The 21,088-nt window shown below is 38.5% G+C and overlaps 1 protein-coding gene across 6 annotated transcripts in view; it reads right to left on the bottom strand.

Annotated features, from left to right (window-relative positions):
• The window catches only part of PIK3C2G (phosphatidylinositol-4-phosphate 3-kinase catalytic subunit type 2 gamma), a 387,383-nt gene that overhangs the window by 263,574 nt on the left and 102,721 nt on the right, over positions 1-21,088 (bottom strand). For all 6 annotated transcript variants that reach the window (XM_016923019.4, XM_016923023.4, XM_016923022.4 and 3 more), the window contains 2 exons: positions 14,501-14,632; positions 3,920-4,034 (listed from right to left, as the gene is read on the bottom strand). In XM_016923019.4, coding sequence (XP_016778508.3) covers positions 3,920-4,034; positions 14,501-14,632 — 247 coding nt within the window. The remainder of the gene's footprint in view (positions 1-3,919; positions 4,035-14,500; positions 14,633-21,088) is intronic.

Below are 21,088 nucleotides of genomic sequence, written 5' to 3'. Positions count from 1 at the left end.
TGGATTACCTGAGATCAGGAGTTCGAAACCAACCTGGCCATCATGGTGAAACCGTATCTACTAAGATACAAAAATTAGCTAGGCATGGTGGCGCACACCTGTAATCCCAGCTACTTGGGAGGCTGAGGCAGGAGAATTGCTTGAGCCTGGGAGAAGGAGGTTGCAGTGAGCCGAGATCGCACCACTGCACTCCAGCCTGGGCGACAGAGTGAGAATTCATCTCCAAATAATAATAATAATAAAGAAACATAGACTAGAACAAGAACCGCATGAATTCTATGAAACAGCTCTGCATTTCGTGCTTAAATATGTGACAGAGCTGTTCCACTAGATTGCATTCGGGGAGAGGCAGGAAGTTGAGGGAGACCCAGGCTAAGTGAGTCAAGCAGTAACTTATGTATTATCTGCCTCCACTTCTGAACTAAAATCTATTTCACTCTGTCCACTGCTTCCGTCGGCACATCAATCAACCATAGGACCTGAAAAAAGTATTGCCTGGAAGTGATCACATCTGTGTCATATTACATCCCTTGTCATACTGGAGTGGCTGCAGTGTGGCAGTAACCACCATCTAATGAGGACAATCGGAAAAGTGAAGTCAGGTAGGCTTCATATAATCTTTTCATTATGCAGAGGATAACATAGGTTAGGTGACTTGTTCAAGGTCATAAACTTTTCTGTAAAATGAAGACTAGAATCCAGATTTTCTAACTCAGCCAGATGTCTTTCCCCGAGACTCATACTAACTCCCTAACGAAACACTGGATGCAGAACTTGGTTGTAATTTCACCATCTCATAATCTTTAGGTTGAAAGATTCTGCTCTAAATTTAGCTGACTATTTAATTAAACTGATACTATTAAAGGTTTTGTCTTTACTACCTTAATAACTCTTATTTTATATATTGCATCACCAATTAAAATCATGCTGAGAGGCTTTTCATGTGTCTATACAATTTGAAATTATTTTGTAAAAATGGGATGGTTTAACTTTTGCATACTGTGGAATGATTTATATGCCCCTCTTCCACTTATTTTTAAGATGAATTCTATTATGGATCCAGATCTTTACGTGGAAATCGGTGCCACTATTGAATATTTGAAGTTTTCCTTCAGATTCCACTTGCTAAAATCTATGTTGATAAAGGAACTATTCACCACATCTGAGAAGAATCAAGGATAGTCTCATCTGATAGACTTTCTTCTCCTTCTTCTACCACCATCACTCTTCTCTGCCCCATAGAACCTTAAAATCATGAATTTATATCCACAAAACTCTGACAATGGTCATACTTGAAAATTTTCATTAAGCTAAGGTGGTTTGGACCTGTCAAGAAATAGTTTGATAGAAAATACATTTGTCTTCTTAAAGAAAGATCACTTATATCTACACTTACACACCCCACAGGCCTATATAAAATGCAAGGTATCTCAAACTGAGTTCTTCATATTACTCTGTTGAAGACTGTCTATCCTTTCTCTGTGTTCATTTTTAAAACTGAAGATATTGCTATAAACTCAGGAACTCAAGTTTCTGTCTCTGTTTCCCTATATATTTCCTTCATATAGTTGAACCCCTTTCTGTTTAAAAAAAGTTTCTAAAATCTACCACTTAATTGTTTTTTCTTAGTTTTTGGCCCTATGATCCTTAACTTAGATCACTAAAATATTCTTCTAATAAATGTCCAGGCTGGGTGCAGTGGCTCACGCCTGTAATCCCAGCACGTTGGGATGCTGGGGCAGGAGGATTGCTTGAGGTCAGGAGTTCAAGACCAGCATGAGCAACATAGTGAGACTCCCATCTCTACAAAATAATAATAATAATAATAAAATTAACGGCAAGGTGGCATGCACTTGTGGTTCCAGCTACTTGGGAGGCTAAGATGACAGGATCATTGGATCCCAGAAGGTGGAGGCTGCAGTGAGCTATGTTTATTCCACTACACTCCAGCCTCGGTGACAGAGTGAGCCTCTGTCTCAAAAAAAAACACCCAAACCGAAACCAAAACAAGTGTTCACATATCCGATCTTCCTGTTTTTTTAAGGCATTTTCTACAACATTGCTGGAACTACTTTTTATGACTTACTGCCCAGATAATCATGTCCAAACCTGGTACACAATCTAGTGCCCTAATGATTTTCCACTTTTTACCACTGTTCCTCACATAATTTATTCTTTAATCTTAACTAACTTGCCATATTTTGAAACTGCCAACTCTTTTCTGAATCTGTGTGTTTGCATTGTGCATTCCTTTATGACTGGATAATCCTTCCCACTTAAACTCGTTAGTGAGAATTTACTCATTCTAGAAAGGGCATTCAAATGTCATGTCCTCTGGGTGTCTGTCCCCAGACTTTTTACATTTCTTTACTTTCCCTCAGAAATATTCATTGCTATTCTCGCTGTGTTAGTGTCCCTACAATGGCTATAGTATCTGTCACATTACATCAGAGTGAGTTGCGAAAGTCTGTCTCTCCAGCTGGATTTTGCATTCCTTGAATTCCTGGCTTAGTATTACATATTCGCTCATTTCTGTAAGAGTGTTTACCATAATGTTTGGAGCATAGTAGTCATATGTAAAACATGAATCAAATGTGATTGAATTGAACCTCTAGCATTTTGCTATTTTTCTTCATTAGTAGAATATGTTTACCGGGTTTGTGATGAGTCTCTCCTCTTTATTCATGGATATATTTATCTTTTTGTTCTTTTAAAACAGAACAAGTGCTAATTGATAAGATATCGTGTGTGGAGTGTCTATGATATTGTGCCAAGATCTAATCTGAATAAGCATTCTTTTTTAACATGCCCACAGATTAGAAGTGGATCCTTAGGTGTCATCTGGTCGAATCTTCCTCTGCAAGAGTGTGATGCCATATTTTAGTAGCATTAATTTTTCCTTTCCATGTTAAATATTTTTCTGCGCATCTTTCTCAACTCTATGTCCCAAACCCCTCACCACAAGCCTGGAAACTTAAGAGCCTGGAGACTCTACTAACTTCTTCTAGAGCAGTGATGTCAGCTGAGGAAATCCTTTTCTCAAATCACATTTGACAATATCTGGAGACATTCTTTGATTTTCAGAATGAGAAAGTGCCTCAGGCATCTAGTGGAAAGAAGCCGGGGATGATGCTAAACATCCTGAAATACACAGAACAGTCCCCACAACAAAGAATTTTCTTGTCCAAAATGTCATTACTGGTAAAGCTGAAAAACTCAGTTCTAGAGGGTGCTGCCCAGAGAGCATTTTCTAATTTTTCCTATAGAGATGAAAAGTTCATATTCCATGCATTTCCGTGTATGAGACTGTGCATGCCTCACGTTTCCAACCAACCTGACAAACTACAATCAGGAACCCATAAGGAGCTGTCAGCAGTAAGGACCAAAGGCTGAAGTCATTTACCACCTTTCTTTTATGATCACTAATCACACAGAGTAGAGAGACTTTAAGAAAAAAAGAAGGATAATTACTTTGCAGTTTTTTTTTCTACTACTCAGTTAATTGCTAGTCATTTTAAGAAACGTATAACAGAAGAGATTTTAAAGAAATATGACACAAAGCAGAGGCAGGTGTGAGTAGGATACCAAGTTAATAATACATACCAATGACTGTTTTTAGACAATAGAAAGAAAATGAATGCCCGTAATGAGTATACTAATGGCAACACTCCATAGTTCTCCAACATGACCTTGTAGGATGGAGAATGGTTTGAAATTGCCATTATATAAGCTGGGAGAAAAGTGCTTTGAGAGTACTGTACATAAAAGCAGTAGAGGTTTCACAAATCCCAGAAGGCTGGAGGCAGAGAAGACTATTAAAATGTGTGATCCTGGAAGAAATTGTTTCTATAATTGACAACAAACTAGTTATCAACCAATACTTGCCATGTGTACTTTAATCTTGTAGCCTGGCACTTACCTGCAGGGTCACCGGGGATGGCTGACTTACATCCCACACTCCTGGAGCTATCATTTCTATGGGAGGCTCACTCTGTAATGTCATGCTGAACAGCATAGACCCGAGAATGGATTTCCTGCAAAAGACAACACACACACACACACAGACAGGAGTCACTTCATGAGGGAAGTTATAATTATCTGTAAATGTTTTCTTTTGGAATATAAACATAATCCGCTCTTGTAGGGGCTTTATTCAGTTGCTAGAAAAGAAATGAGATAGTCCACCAGCCTAGACACTGATTAACAGTTCGTTTCTAATATACCACATGCTTGGCTATTTTCATAAATGCCTACATTTATTTTGCACATGAGAAAATTATTTGCCCACAGTGGTTTCTAATGGGTAGCATTTATTTTTAATTGCCATCAATGGTGATTATAAAGTGGGACTAAGAATTTCAGATTTGTATTATTGGAGTTACAACTGCCTTAAATCAATAAAGATGTCAACTATTCAGAACATATTTTGCTCCATGGAGTGACTAAATCCCCTGGGAAACTTTAAAGATACAAGTTCTAAATTTATTAAAAAAAAAAAAAGATTTAAATTAGCATAGCATATGATCTGCAGAATAAAAATAGTTGTGGGGCTTCACGGAGGAAACGCTTCCTTATGCATAAATAGAAAGATTATTCATATTCTAAATGTTTAAAAATCGGTGGTAAATTACCATAGTAAATGAGAGTGCATACAGGAAAGGCTTTAAACAGGGAAGAGTTTGTGGATGGTTTTAACAGCTTCAGTAACATCCAAATCCATAGATCCTTATGTGAATTAAAAAAGAAGTTGTACCTGGCTAGGTATATGAGTCAGAATATCAGTAAAATGTTCCAGTAATCATAGAAAACAGTGTTGGATTTTAATATGCCAACTTGAAAGTGCAAAACTGAAAGTCAACAAAATTAAAGTTAAGTTTATAAAGAACTTTAATGCATCCAGTGAGCTTTTCTAAAAGCGATATACAGTTCCATCTTGCCATTTAACAGATCTTATGCAAAGCATGAGGAAAAAATTCAACAAATAAAGCTTTCTTTAGACCTTTAGCTTTCTGAAGACTGCCTCTTTTATCATTTTCTCTATTTAAAGATATTGTCAGCACATATCTGCCTAGAGGAGTATAGTGTGCTTTATTAAAATATAGGCAGATGTTTTATATGACTCAAGAATATTCTTGTAGCAGGATGAATTTTTGGGTCTTCTTTGTTTCTTTGTTCCATCCCTCCCTTACCTAGAGAAAATCTGTCTTGGTATAACAATATCAGGGGTCCAGTATTAGTAAGGTATGAATTAGTTTAATAGAGGTAAAGATTAGAAAATTATTATTGTAATTTTCCCCTTTGCCTTTCAGAGCATAGGAGCTTCACCCCAAATGGCCAAATCCCCATCTGCCTGAGAAAAGTTTTGGATTAGTGTTAGGCAGAATGCAAGAGGAGGAAGAAACATGTCCAACGCCAAACTTGGAGGTCATATTGTTCTCCACAGCATTTAGAGAAAATGTTTCTGTGCATGGGACAGAGTCAACAGAGGTGAGGAGGGAGGAGGATGTGCCATATTGGATAGGAGAACATGACGACAGAAAAGCCCATCACTTCCTGGGAATTTGGGAGGGTGAGAAGTAGAAGGCAGAGAAAGAAGGACCTGAGTAAGCACGGCGGACATAGGCGTCCCAGTTTGCCTCTCCTCTGCTTTGGCAAGCAGATGGGGAGAAGTGTGAGCTCAGTGAGCAAAACATAATGCTGAAGGCAGAGGCGCTCCTCTTCTCACTCCCTGTTTCAGATCCTGGAAGGAAATCACCTCTTGAGAGGTTCTGCACTGCTTGTGGCATGGCCATTAAACTTGGTGTCATGTGATTAACAGGCAGGAGGAACTCGTGAGTTTAGCTTTTGTGGGCCTTCTTTGGTTTCTCTGTAGGTGAGATGGGATCTGGAAATATCTAAAGATTTTCTAGAGGGAGAGTTTCCAGAGTTTCCCTGGTGGGGATAAGGGCTTCTGTAACAAGGGCATGTGATAGGACCATCCAACCTGGGGCCAACTGGGAGTCGTTGGCAAACCTCAAGAGGGTCTATGGTGCCTGTGAGAGCCTGAGTCACCCAGGGCTTGCCAGGAAACCCTGGCCAAGCTGGGGGAGCCCCAGTCATGCGCTGCAGACTTCAGCTGTAACAAGCATCCGTCAGCTTAAAAAGGGGCTTTCATCTGGATATCAGAAGTCACCAGGGCAAAGGATCTGCTTTTATGATTTTGTTTTCTCCTTTTCTTATATATCCTTTCCCCCTCTTAGGAAGAGAGCCAGGGTGTAAGAAATTTATCTGAGTGACCCAGCATTTTTTAAAATTATACTTTAAGTTCTAAGGTACCTGTGCACAACGTGCAGGCTTGTTACTTATGTATACATGTGCCATGTTGGTGTGCTGCACCCATTAACTTGTCATTTACATTAGGTATATCTGCTAATGCTATCCCTCCCCACTCCCCCCACCCCATGACAGGCCCCAGTGTGTGATGTTCCCCTTCCTGTGTCCAAGTGTTCTCATTGTTCAATTCCCACCTATGAGTGAGAACATGTGGTGTTTGGTTTTTTGTGCCTGTGATAGTTTGCTGAGAATGATGGTTTCCAGCTTCATCCATGTCCCTACAAAGGACATGAACTCATCCTTTTTTATGGCTGCATAGTATTCCATGGTGTATATGTGCCACATTTTCTTAATCCAGTCTATCATTGATGGACATTTGGGTTGGTTCCAAGTCTTTGCTATTCTGAATAGTGCCGCAATAATCATACGTGTGCATGTGTCTTTATAGCATCATGATTTATAATCCTTTGGGTATATACCCAGTAATGGGATGGCTGGGTCAAATGGTATTTCTAGTTCTAGATCGTTGAGGAATCGCCATACTGTCTTCCACAATGGTTGAACCAGTTTACAGTCCCACCAACAGTGTAAAAGTGTTCCTATTTCTCCACATCCTCTCCAGCACCTGTTGTTTCCTGCCTTTTTAATGATCGCCACTCTAACTGGTGTGAGATGGTGTCTCATTGTGGTTTTGATTTGCATTTCTGTGATGGCCAGCAATGATGAGCATTTTTTCATGTGTGTTTTGGCTGCATAAATGCCTCCTTTTGAGAAGTGTCTGTTCATATCCTTTGCCCACTTTTTGATGGGGTTGTTTGTTTTTTTCTTGTAAATTTGAGTTCTTTGTAGATTCTGGATATTAGCCCTTTGTCAGATGAGTAGATTGCAAAAAATTTCTCCCATTCTGTAGGTTGCCTGTTCACTCTGATGGTAGTTTCTTTTGCTGTGCAGAAGCTCTTTAGTTTAATTAGATCCCATTTGTCAATTTTGGCTTTTGTTGCCATTGCTTTTGGTGTTTTAGACATGAAGTCCTTGCCCATGCCTATGTCCTGAATGGTATTGCTTAGGTTTTTTATCCAAAAGAGACTGCATATTTCTAAAAGGACTATTTAAAGTTACTGAACTAATACTTTATCATAGATGAAACTTTATTTCTTCTCATTAGTTACAGGGGGGAACTCATGAGGAAGAGTGTGATATATGAGTTGCATTATTTATTCACACCTAAGTTGTGGAATGTGTTATATTTGTGTCCTTACCATATTTTTATGTCTTGGCTATGCTTTACTCCAGAAATCTGAGTGGTCTAAGCTGGTCTTGACAGAGGATGAGGGGACTCAAGAATTTGATGGTAATTACTGTCCTTGGATGGAGTCTTGGATGTATTAACAGTCACCATGGCTTTAACCCTGAGGCACATGTGGCAGAGTGAAGTCATCTGACATAGATGTGTGTATGGGGCAATATATCAACAAATGGTGATGCATGCCTGTTATCCCAGCTACTCGGGAGGCTGAGGCAGGAGAATCACTTAAACCCGGGAGGTGGAGGTTGCGGTAAGCTGAGATCACACCATTGCACTCCAGCCTGGGCAACGAGAGTGAAACTCCATCTCAAAATGGCTAATATAATATTTAACTTAAAGCCATATATATATATAATATTTATAACTTAAAGCCATATATAAGACCAGGCAAATGGGGACCACTGGTCATTTTTTAAAGTATTACTCCTGTGAAAACATTTATTATGTTAGTTAAAATTAAACATTTTGAAGGCAGGAGACACAAAAAAAGAGTTTCATATAATGGAAAGAACACCAGAGTTTGTGTCAGGACATCTGGAGCCTGCCTTTATTACCTTCCCTTTATTAACTTAACTTTTTTGAGCTTTTTGGACAAAATCAATGGTCTTCAGAGTTTACATATAGCTTTGAGGTTCTGCTGGTAGTTGAGGGTGAACTTCAGAAAGATGGGAAGATGTCAATTAGGCTGAGCTATGGGTTTGTAAATTCTCGTAACACAACACATCCATGGAATCATTCTTACACTTTGAGACTTTTTAATATGATGCCATTAGAAGAAGGACTATGCTGCTAAACATAGTATTTCAAAATACTTGTTCTGGAGTATCCTTAAGAATATTTTTAATTTGAATATATCATATAAATTCATTGACTAGAAAAGCCAACACAAAATTTGTGACACCAGGAGAACAGATGGGCTGGTTTACCCTCTTTGGGCCCCATTTCCTCAAACAACAAGATAAGGTGTTTAAATAAAGCAATTATCAATTTTAGCCATAATATTCTATGTGCCCATTGCTGGCATCCTGGAGCCAAAGAATCTGTAGCTGGCAGGACCAAAGGATCTGATGTTATAAAATTCTTTGGGCTGCTGACTTTATTATGTCTAATAGGTTTCATGTGCAAGAGTAGAGCCCGGGCAAGGCTGAGCTGGAACCCTGTTGTGTAGGCTATTCTTGTGTCACTAAAAAGAAATTCCTGAGATTGAATAATTTATTAAGAAAAGAAGTTTACTTGGCTCATTATTCTGCAGGCTTTACAGAAAGCATGGTGCTGGCATCTGCTCAGCTTTTTGGGAGGCCTTAGGAAGCTTCCAATCATGGTGGAAGGCAAAGGGTGAGCAGGTGTCTCACATGGTGAGAGCAGGAGCAAGCTTTGAAGATGTGCCACACACTGCCAACCAACCAGATCTTGCAAGTACCCACTCACTATCTCAAGGACAGCCACAAGCCAAGAAGGACCCATGTCCATGATCCAAACATCTCCCACCGTGTCCTACCTCCAACACTGGAAACTACAATTCAGCACAAGATTTGGAGGAAACAACATCCAAACTATATTACTCTGCCCCTGGCTCCTCAAATCTCATGTCCTTCTCACACTGCAAAATACAATCATGCCTTCTCAATAGTCAGCCAAAGTCTTAACTCATTTTAGCATTAACTAAAATGTCTGAAGTCCAAGTCCAAAGTCTCATCTGGGGATCAGTTCTTTCCACCTATGAGCCCATAAAATCAAAACAAGTTACTTACTTCCAAGATAAAATGAGGGTACAGAAATTGGGTAAACATTCTTATTCCAAAAGGGAGAATTTGGCCAAAAGAAAGGAGTTACAGGTCCCATGGAAGTCTGAAACCCAGCGGGGCAGTCATCAAATCTTAATGCTCCAAAATAACCCTTGACTCCAAACCCCACATTCCAAGCACACTGATACAATGGTGGGCTCCCAAGACCTTGCTCAGCTATGCCCTTGTGGCTTTTCTATGCTGAGATTGTAAGCTGCTGGTGGCTCTACCATTCCAGAATCTAGAGGGTGGTGGCCCACTTCCCACATCTCCACTATGCAGTGCCCCAGTAAGGACTCTGTGAGGAATCCAACCCCATATTTATCCTCTGCACTTTTCTATTAGAGGTTCTCTGTGAGGGATCTGCCCCTGTAGCAGGCTTATGGCTGGGCACCCGGGCTTTCCAAAATATTCTCTGAAATCTAGGTGGAGGTTAACAAGCTTCCTTCACTCTTGGACTCTGTGTGCTTGCAGGCTTAACACCTTGTGGAAGCTGCCAAGGATTGTAGCTTGCACCTTACAAAGTGGTGGCCCAAGCAGTACCTGGGCCCCTTTGGTCTGAAGCTGGAGCCAGAGCCACCTGGATGTGGGGAGCAGTGTCCTGATGCTGCACAGGACAGCAAGCCCCTGGGCCTGGCCCCAGAAACCATTCTTTCCTCCTAGGCCTCAGGTCCTGTGATGGGAGGTGCTGCCTGGAATCTCTCTGAAATGCCTTTGAGACCTTTTTCACATTTTCTTGGCTATTAGCACCTGGCTTTTTTTCAGTCATGCAGATATGTCTAAGAAGTGGTTGCTCCAAGTCCATTTCAACTTCTCTCCTGATAATGCTTTTTCTTTCTCTGCCACATGGCCAGGCAGCAAATTTTCCAAACTTTTACACTCTGCTTCCCTTTTAAGTACAAATTCCAATTTTAAGTCATTTCTTCACTCCTGAATCTGAGATGAGGCTGTTAGCAGCAGCCAGGCCACCTCTTGGGATGCTTTGCTGCTTAGAAATTTCTCTTGTCAGATACCTTAAGTCATCATTCTTAAGTTCAAACTTCCACAGATTCTTAAGGCATGAACACAATGCAACCAAATTCTTTGCTAAGGCATAACAAGAGTGACCTTTGCTTTGGCTCCCAATAAATTCCTTATTGCCAACTGAGACCTTGTCAGCCTTTACAGAGTCTATATCACTATCAGCATTTTGGCCACAACTATTTAACTAGTCTCTCAGAAATCCCAAACTTTCTCTCATTTTCATGTCTTCTTCTGAGTGCTCCAAACTTTCAACCTCTGCCTGTTACCCAGTTCTAATGCCACATCCACAGATATCTTCATAGCAATACCCTACTCCTGGTACCGACTTTCTGGGTTAGGCCATTCTTGCATTGCTGTAAGGAAATACCTGAGACTGGGCAATTTAAAAGAGAAGAGTTTAATTGGCTCACAGTTTTCCAGGCTTTACAGGAAGCATGGTGCTGGCATCTGCCGGGCTTCTGGGGAGGCCTCAAGAAGCTTACAATCATGGCAGAAGGCAAAGGAGGAGCAGGTGTCTCACATGGTGATAACAGGTGGGAGGAGGTGCCACACACTTCCAAACAACCAGACCTTGTGATTACCTAGTCACTATCTCGAGGACAGGACCAAGTCATGAGATCTGCTCCCATGACCCCAAACACCTACCACCAGGTCCCACCTCCAACACTGAGGACCATAATTCAATATGAGATTTACAGCAGACAATATCTAAATTGTATCCCTCTTGTAGGGTAGTGAAGTGTTTACAGAGTGTGCATGGAGTAAGGCATGGCACCTAAGAGCAGGAAGGGAGGTGGCGTAAGGTAGTTAAAGCTCAGACCTGCATTCTAGTTCTTGTTCTATTCTAAGTAGCCTGGTAACCAACTGCCAGTTTTTCAATCTTCCTTCATCATAGAGTTCTTCATCTGTAAATGACATATTTGGACTAACTGAGGGTCTTTTGGATAGGAGAGAAAAACAATAAGAAATTCTCATCCAGTTTTTTTTTGGTTATGATTTTGAAGGTACATCTGAAATGACTTGACACAGTGGAGTCAGGATTGGCTACTCAGGCAATTGTCTAAGGAATCTAATTGTTTTGAGATTAAGGTTTATTTTAGGCCTTTTTTGAAATTATGAAAAACATCCTGATTTTGCAAGGTTTTAAACTCACCTTGGGAGCTTTGAAAATACTGGTGCTCAGGCCAGGTCACAGACCAATTAAATTAGAATCTTTGGGCATGCTTGGGCTTTGGGATTATTTTTAAATCTCCTCAGAAAATTCTATTATTTAATGAGGGTTGAGAATCTCTGTGCTGAAGTAGCTTACCACAATTTAGAAATGCTAAGTAACTACCATACTATTAATTTTGAACTTGAATAGGGGAGGAAGCTCCTGGAAATTGCTGAGGTGAGGATAACACTTTCTCGCTACATTGTGGCTACATTACAAATGCAGATGCAGTGGAAGCCTTGTCTGCAAAAGACATGATTATAAAACTTCTGTGGGCCAAATTTACCTTTGGACTTGAGCATTTTTTTTTTTTTTTTTTAGACGGAGTCTCGCTCTGTCGCCCAGGCTGGAGTGCAGTGGCACCACTTCGGCTCACTGCAAGCTCCGCCTCCCGGGTTCACGCCATTCTCCTGCCTCAGCCTCCCGAGTAGCTGGGACTACAGGTACCTGCCACCACGGCCGGCTAATTTTTTTGTATTTTTTTTAGTAGAGACGGGGTTTCACCATGTTAGCCAGGATGGCCTCAATCTCCTGACTTTGTGATCCGCCCGCCTCGGCCTCCCAAAGTGCTGGGATTACAGGCGTGAGCCACCGTGCCCGGCCAAGACTTTTAAAAATAGAACTGAAGACAAGTTTGCATGCTTGAAAATGTAGAAGTTTATTTTTATTTTCAGACTTTGTTGATGCAGCCCTATCTGATTTATCTGAGTTTAATCACCATTGGTTCTTCTGAAATCCACTTCTGGAAACCACAAAGCGATAGGAAACCTTTAATTCTGCATATTTTCAGTTGATATATGTGTTGGAAAAAATAATGACATAAGCGCTCATTATAGTTCCACGTGGCTAGCTATGGGCAATTTGAACTGTAATAAAAGACAGATTCAATACCAAATGTTTATGAGCAGGGATTACCCCCTGAAAGGAAATGAAATTCAGTCACCAATTTGCTGTGATCTGGAAATATCTGCATCAAATAAACTGGGTTAGAATCTTTCTAACTTGAAGCAATGAACAAAGTGGAGTCTTTGCAGCCTCCCAATTGCCCCATTTGACATATTTCTGGTTTCTTAAAAATATATTTATTTCCTTAAATTGTCTAGCACAGGAGAAAAGCAGATTTTCTGATTTTCAAGGGAAACAGGTTTTTTTGAAAAATGTTTAGAAATCCTTATTGTGTAATTGTTGAAGTGAGTTGTGTTTTTTGATGTCTCATTGTCTACAATTTTGACGCATCCCCTTAAAAAATAACACCTAGGATCAGTCCCAGATGCCATCTCTCACAAATGCTCATCTTCTGTGACCACTCGCCTGTAACGTGCTTACCAGTGGTAAGTGACATATGACAAAACAACATGGAGGTGGTATTTTTACTATCGTAACCATCTGGAAAAATGCCTTGAAGATTAGTTTTAAAGACAAAAATATGCCTGAATTCTTATATGTTTAGTGTTTATTGATTGTTATGTGCAAGTAGTGTGTTACATGATGGGAGAGTAAAATGGACTTAACCTTTTTTTATTTTCAGTGACTAGCTAGAAATATTCTACAAAAAATGGTAGATCTTACAAATACTGCAGGTAAAACTTTAAGGAAACTCACTCATGAGAAGGAAAGACACTTGTATAGCTGCTCCTAGTGAGAAAGAAAATAAAGTTCTTAGCATACAAATCATATCTTTGAAATGTCTGCTAACAGCAGTAGGTATTGCTTTTAGGGATAAACTGTTTCTTATAGACCTTGAAATCCTATTTCATTCTTTATCTCCTATATAGGGACTGTTGTTTTTCCTCAATTCAATTTAGTAAACAAACTTGTATTGATTGCCTATTTATATGAGGTGCTACATTAGATGATAGATATGATAAAGATAAATACATTCCCTGTCCTCAAGAAACAATGGTATAGAAATGGGCTAAAGCATGAAAACAAATAACAGAACAACACACACACACACGTGCCCACACACACACACACATACACACAGCTTACATCAGAATTAATCCAACAGAGAAGATTTGAAATATCTATTATGGTTGTTGATAATAATTTTTTATATTGATTAGGTCTGGGAAATAAAAATTAATAAATTAAAAAAATATTTTTGTATCACCATATCTTTCTAAAACAGCAGAGGGAAAAATATGCTTTATAAAAATATTAACATTACAATATATGTTCTGATTTTTTGAAAGTCCTGAATTTTATCATTTGATTCTGAAGCAAGACTAGCCATGTGAAAAATGGTTGATTTTTAAAAAATATTTTTCCTGAATACCATAGAACATCATGTAATTGATTTTATCAAGTATTCTGAATATTAATATTTTCCGAGATTTATGGTTGAATCAACACTTCATTTTGCAATGGTCATTAGTTCTGAGAGAATATCTGAACTTATAATTGACCTAGTTTTCTGGAAAATATCACCTTAAAATTACTAAATATTTCTTCTTCACAAGAAAAGGTCAGTAAGCCAGTTACCTTGTATAATTTTACTTTAGCCAGAATTCCATGACTTACATTCTTTCTAAATGACAATATTAATCCAAATCATTTTGAATTACTAATTCCAAAGAAATCAGCTGGTCAGAAAAGAAAAAGTAATTGAGATTGGTCATGCCAATACCTTTTCATTATAAATGATCCAGCTGACAAGTTCAGCATGAGTCCTGTTTTGAAAGCCATTACTACAATTTCACTTTTCAGTTCTGATTTCAGCAGTCACGATTTGTATTGAACTATGTCAATTTTAGAATAAAATGTCTTGATTTCCTCATTATGCCATATACTCCAAAATATTTACTTCTAGGAATGTTTCATTGAAATGATAGGCTTATTACTCACAATTGATACACTTACTCTTTTGGAAACAGTGGAAGACAAGTCCACGCCAGTAAATTTGCATTGTTGGTTGCACAGGCAATCCCAAACAGTTTTACAGTGAGCATGGATTCCCTTGGAAGTGACTTTATTTCAAGGGGAAAATTGATCCTAAGAATAAAAGAAAGAAGAAGCATTACCTACCCAATTGTACTGATATTTTAATGAAAATGTTCTTATAATGTACTGGTCTGGGACAAAGATATTTAACTATTTGAATTGAGGCTGCCTCTTGAAATTTTTTGTTTAATCTTGTAAAAATGAAAATTTAACAGAAATATGTAGAATAGTGAGATTTTGTTAATCGATGAAAATTATTCCTGATAATGTTGACATGTAGGTATATTTTTAAAAGTTACAATAACTTGAACATTTATTCTTAAGCTGTTGCAAGCACAGATGAAAAACAGACTTAGAAAGACACTGTGTTAGGGAGTTGGAGGAGGCAGGAAATAACTCAAAATGATTCTGAAAGATTAAGTTAGCTATAATGAGATGGAGATTTGGAAAAGAATATTCCAGAAAGAGGAAAAAGCACAGACAAGGGCATATATGGATGAACGACTAGGTGTGTCTGATAAATGGTGAACGGTTCATTGTGGCTAGAACAGAAGATGAAGTCAAGTTGATAGGGGAAATTGTGGAGGATGTAATTAGAAAGATAGGTGGTTGCCAGAATGCTTAAGAGCTCTACACGCCAGTCAAAAGAATTTGAACTTTTCCCTAAAGTCAAAAAGAAATATTTGAAAGATACAGCCAAAGTGTAGAGAGTTTTTTGCCATTTTAAATGTGGACCATTCTGGATCATGATGAGGTCCTAGGAATTTGGAGGATGGTCACTGAAATGTAACACATATACAATCTCTGGATATGATAAGGTCAAGACTCTCCGAGCTCAGATCCTGGATGGATTATAGATACTAGCAAATAAAATTGGCTAAGGATAGACACAGGATTTTTAATGATGAGAAAAACTCGAGTTTGGGTTGAAATCATCAATATATGTGAGGAAGTGTCCAGAAGGTCATAAATACTACTGTAAGCCTGGATGGGGTATACGTAGGTGGCATGATTGTTTGAGAAGGGGCTTTTGACAGAAAGTTGAGATTGTGATCTGGCATCCCTAATAGGGGCAGGGAGACATCTACCTTTCATTCTTTTCTGGAGTCATCTCAATTGTATAGAATTATATGATCAGGTTCTCATATATGATCATTGTATGATCATATGTCAATTATATGATCATTGTATGATCATATGTCAATTATATGATCATTGTATGATAATGCCTCAGAGAAGCCTGGTGTTTAGGAAAGAACTATTTATGAGACAAGGAGATGAAAGAAATTTTTTTTCTAGGAGTTGAGATGGGGAGATATGTTTACAGCAGGTAAGAATGCTAAAGAGGAATGAGAAAACTGGAACAAAGTTTGGCAGACAGGGCCAGAGTCATGGGAGATAAATCACCGATGAATGGGAAGGATAAAGAGCAAAGAGACTTGAAGAGTGACTGAGCATCTTTATGGGATGATACCTGATGGCCATGAGATGTGAGGGAAATACATAGAATCTACTGGCCTTGTCATTCCCAGTTGAACTTTGATGTTAAATTGTTTGATTATTAGAGTACTGAAGATGACAAAAGCCTATTGTCCAACTGAAAGGTGCGGACTGAGGTTCACCCAGCTGAGGCCTCAGGTAATATGAAGCATCTTCTCACACTAGGAGTTGGCTTTCTAATCTGGAGCCTAGGGAGCAGTTTTTACCCAGGGTTTCAAATCAAACATTGGTGACTTCTTTTTTTCAGTGCCTGTACAGCATCCAGCCTTGGGGATAAGGAGAAGTTAATTTAATTCAATGACCATAATTGAATTTGAGGAAGTACATCTGTCTCTCCTACTCATGGTGTCCACTGAGATAATCAAATCCAGATCCAGCGTGGTTATAGAGCAGCTAACAGGATGAAAGATAGAAGAGCTATTTTAGAAGTAAAAGGCATAACTAATACCTGACTGATGGCATACCAGTGGAATAAGACAATAAAGAATTAAAGATGAATTCTAGTTTCTAGATTACAACAGATATTTTTAACTGATAGGGAATGAAGAAGAAAGAGGAAATTGGGATGGGAATAATTAGTATAGTTTAGGGTATGATGTTATTGAGTTAATGATAATTGTGAGATGCCAATATATAAACTGTCTGCGGAGAGGATGGGTCCAAGTTTGGATTTGGATCTATCTATGCTCAAAAAATGACCTTATTGACTAAGACGCATTTAACCTTTCTAAGTAATGCATTTAACCTTTCTAAGTCTTACTTTTCCTTTTTCACAAAATGGAACTGCTATTCTATAACACAATATATGGCAAATTGTAGGTTGTATACCAGCATTATATTCATTTATTCAATTATTATTACAATAATTTGTATCAGCCATTGTGCATTTAATACACAGGTTTGTAAAAAACACATTCCTTGTAGACAGATGAAATGTAAGTTGATATGATTTGGCTTGGTGTCCCCACCCAAATCTCATCTCGAATTGTAATCCCCAGGTGTTGAGAGAGGCACCTGGGAGGAGGTGACTGGATCACAGGAGCGGTTTCCCCCATGTTGTTCTCATGATAGTGAGTGAGTTCTTAGAGATCTGATGGTTTTCTAAGTGGCAGCTTCTCCTGCTCTCTCTCTTTTCCTGCCACCTGGTGAAGAAGGTACTTGCTTCTCCTATCCCTTCTGCCATGATTTTAAGTTTCCTGAGGCCTCCCCAGCCATGTGTAACTGTGAGTCAAGTAAACATCTTTCCTTTATAAATTATCCAGTCTCAGCCAGGGGTGGTGGCTCATGCCTGTAATCCCAGCACTCCCACCAAGATGGGCAGATCACCTGAGGTCAGGAGTTCGAGGCCAGCCTGACCAACATGGAGAAACCCTGTCTCTACTAAAAATACAAAATTAGCCACGTGTGGTGGCACATGCATGCCTGTAATCCCAGCTACTTGGGAGGCTGAGGCAGGAGAACTGCTTGAACCCGGGAGGTGGAGGTTGCAGTGTGCCGAGATCACACCATTGCACTCTAGCCTGGGCAACAAGAGTGAAACTCCATCTCAAAAAAAATAAATAAATAAAAATAAAAATAAAAAATTACCCAGTCTCTTATAGTATCTTTATGACACTGTGAGAACTGACAAATACATAAGTCTAGCTAGACTTAATGGAGAAAAATAAAGAAAATACTAGAGTGAGAAGAATCTTCTATTGTTAAAGACTGTCAAATTTTAGATTAAAATATTAAATTGGATACCTAAATATTTTGGTATCCAAAACTAAACGTCCTCTCTTTGTTTTCTTTCAAATTCTTTCACACTTGTCATATTCATTTAAGGTAGTATGGACATATTTCTCAGCTTAAAAGAAGCTCTGAAACTTGACATAAAATGCTGATGATCCTGTGGAATGCACAGCAATTTCTTTAATGTTCTTTCTTTTACTTATAATTGACTTTCTATTCAGCTTTCATATTTCTTTGCTAGGATGAAAACTGTAATTTCACTTTATTTCTCACATGATCTAGAATGTTCTTTTTTTTCCCATTAAGTCTGGCTTCTTCATGTATAACTTCACTTGTTAGTGAGCTTTTTTTATAACAAGAATGAAAGAAATTATATAAGTTACAGTGGATAGTTACTGCCAATCTCCATTCTGTCATTTTTATTAAGAAAAATAAATTCCTTTAGGATAAGAATAAGTGCTTCCCAAGGAGTTATTTATCCATTCTTTAATACCTATGAATTTTTAAAGCCAGAATAATCTCAACTTCACTGAAAATTTTTTTTAACTTTTGTATAGCTACTTAAAAGTCAAAGGAATGAACTTTCAGACAAAAAAGGAAAAAAAAATAAGAGACACATCAGTAAGCGGAAACAGATTGCTTTTTTTTTTTTTTAAACCAAGGAACAGGTATAGTATAGATCTCAAGTTTTAACCACATGTTTGCCTCACTATACTATTTAAGAATGAATAATCACTACAATTTTTCTTAAAATTGTTTTATTGTATATGAAATAGTTTTGCTAAAACCAGAGTAAGCTTCTGAGAGTGAAAAATGAGAGATTTTGAAAGCTACACTTTTAATTTTTTATTTATTTATTTTTTTTGAGACAGAATCTCACTCTGTTGCCCAGGCTGGAGTGCAGTGGTGCAATCTCGGCTCATTGCAACTTCCTCCAGTGTTCAAGCAATTCTCCTGCCCTGACCTCCCGAGTAGCTGGGATTACAGGTACAGGCCGCCACGCCTGGCAAATTTTTGTATTTTTAGTAGAGATGGGGTTTTGCCATGTTGGCCAGGCTGGTCTTGAACTCCTGACCTCAAATGATCCACCTCCCAAAGTGCTGGGATCACAGGAGTGAGCCACTGCACCTGGCTGAAAGTACATTGTTTAGAACTCTCCTATTAATACTGAAACAAAATGAAGACACTAAACAATAGACCATTGCAAGTATTTTATCTTTTCACTGAGTGAAATGGGGAGCTAGTTCAGGATTTTTAGACAGAAGAATGACATGCCTTGACTGATATTTTAAAGAGACAACTTTAGCTGTTGTGCAAGAAGAACTACAAAGGTGTAAGAGAAGTAGGGAGACCATTATAAAGCTATTGTGGTATAGAGAGGAGAGATGATGGTTTTTTAGACCATTGAAGGTGATGAGAACATATTCTGGATATGTTTTGAAAAGAGAGCCATTAAGATTTTCTGAACATAGGGTCTGAAATGAGATTCAGGCTGAGGATTTTGATCTGAACAACCAGAATTAGAATTGATTATCCAGAATGGCCATCCATAGGCGGAGTGGTTTGAAATGTAAGATCAGAAATTTAGTTTAGGATATATTGATTCTCTAAGTGTGGAGTTTGTGACTGATGCCTGTGTTAGTGATATAAATTTGGGAGCTGTTGGCATTTAAATTGTATTTAAAGGTATATAACTATAAAAGTGAGGGAATAATGACATATACAACAGAGAAGAGGGTTAAGGGCTAAGATCATAATCAGTCTGGGAGAAGAGAAGGACATGGAGAACAAATGGCCAGTGAGGTAAGAGTCAGCCATATGGAAAGCAAATTTCAAGATGGAGGGTGAGATCAACAGTGCCAAAAGCTTCTGATAGGTCATGTAAGATGAGTATTGAGAAACAAACATTGGATTCAGCCATGAAGGTTACTGGTGACAATTTCAGTGGAGCAGAGGTGATGAAAGCCTGATTGGAGTATGTTACAGAGCAGAGAAAAAAAAACTGAATAAAGTGAATATAGACAGTTATTTGGAAGGTTTCACTACAAAGCAGAGAAAAGAAATGGGGTAGCTGCTGGCAGGAGGATGGAGTAGAATAGAGGTTGTTATTTTATTTCTTAACTTAAAACTTGAATACTATTCATGGGATGTAAATACTCTTGTCAAGATTTTATATGTTGTATGGAAAAGTATGTAAGTCACAGTAAAACCATCAGCTTAGGAGTCACAGTGGGTCTAAATGCTAGCTTTGACACTTTCTGGTTGTGGGAACTGGGCCAAGTTAATCAGTAAGTATCAGAACTAGCATTCAGAATTTTTTCTTTAAAATTGAGTTTAGAATTAGATTTTTATCTTGAATTATCTATATGATGGCATAAGTGTGTGAGCTGAAAATAAATCTGATGTTTTAAAGCAACCAGAAATTACTTTTAATTAAATCAGAAGAAAAATTTTAGGGATTGAACTGATTAATGTTTTTGTTTGTTTGTTTGTTTGTTTGTTTTAGACTTGCTCTGTAGCCCAAGGTAGAGTGATGTTGGCTCACTGCAACCTCTGTCTCCTGGGTTCGAGCAAATCTCCTACCTTAGCCTCCCGTGTGGCTGGGATTACAAGTGTGAGCCACCATGCCCAGCTAATTTTTATATTTTTAGTAGAGACGAAGTTTCACCATGTTGGCCAGGCTGGTCTCAAACTTCTGACCTCAAGTGATCCATCTGCCTTAGCCTCCTGAAGTGTTGGGATTATAGGTGTGAGCCACCTGGTTTGGTTAATAACTTTTTAAAGGAGTCATTTGTTACACAAAATTTATTAATTTTCCCAATAACACTTACCGGACTCTTTGTCTGGTGCTGCTTTACCTGCTGTCGACTAAATAAAATTTTTTTAAAAAAAAAAATCTTTGTATTATTCGGTAGGAGCATACAGAAATCTAAACAAACAGTAGGTACTATAAGAGAAATTTACAGGTTAGACCAAGCAAGGGAAGAAAAGATGGACAATTTTGCCCAATGATTCAGGAAGGGTTTATACAGGAGGTAAAAGATGCATCGTGAAAGATAATTATGTGTTTCCCAGATGGGCGAGTGGAATACTGTGTTCCTGACACATGGAGGATCCCTGGCAGAGGCCTGACTTCTCAGTTCATAGTTAGGGTAAATAGATCAGATGCAAAGAATGACTGGTGGACAGTCAAGGGATAGTTAGGGTAAGTAGATAAGATGCAAATGACTGGTGGATAGCAAGAACGGGGAATGGGGTTAATTCTAGAGGTAAAGA

This window comes from Pan troglodytes, chromosome 10 (genome assembly GCF_028858775.2).
Source record: "Pan troglodytes isolate AG18354 chromosome 10, NHGRI_mPanTro3-v2.0_pri, whole genome shotgun sequence".
Taxonomy (NCBI): domain Eukaryota; kingdom Metazoa; phylum Chordata; class Mammalia; order Primates; family Hominidae; genus Pan; species Pan troglodytes.
This window is presented reverse-complemented; position numbering and strand designations above follow the sequence as displayed.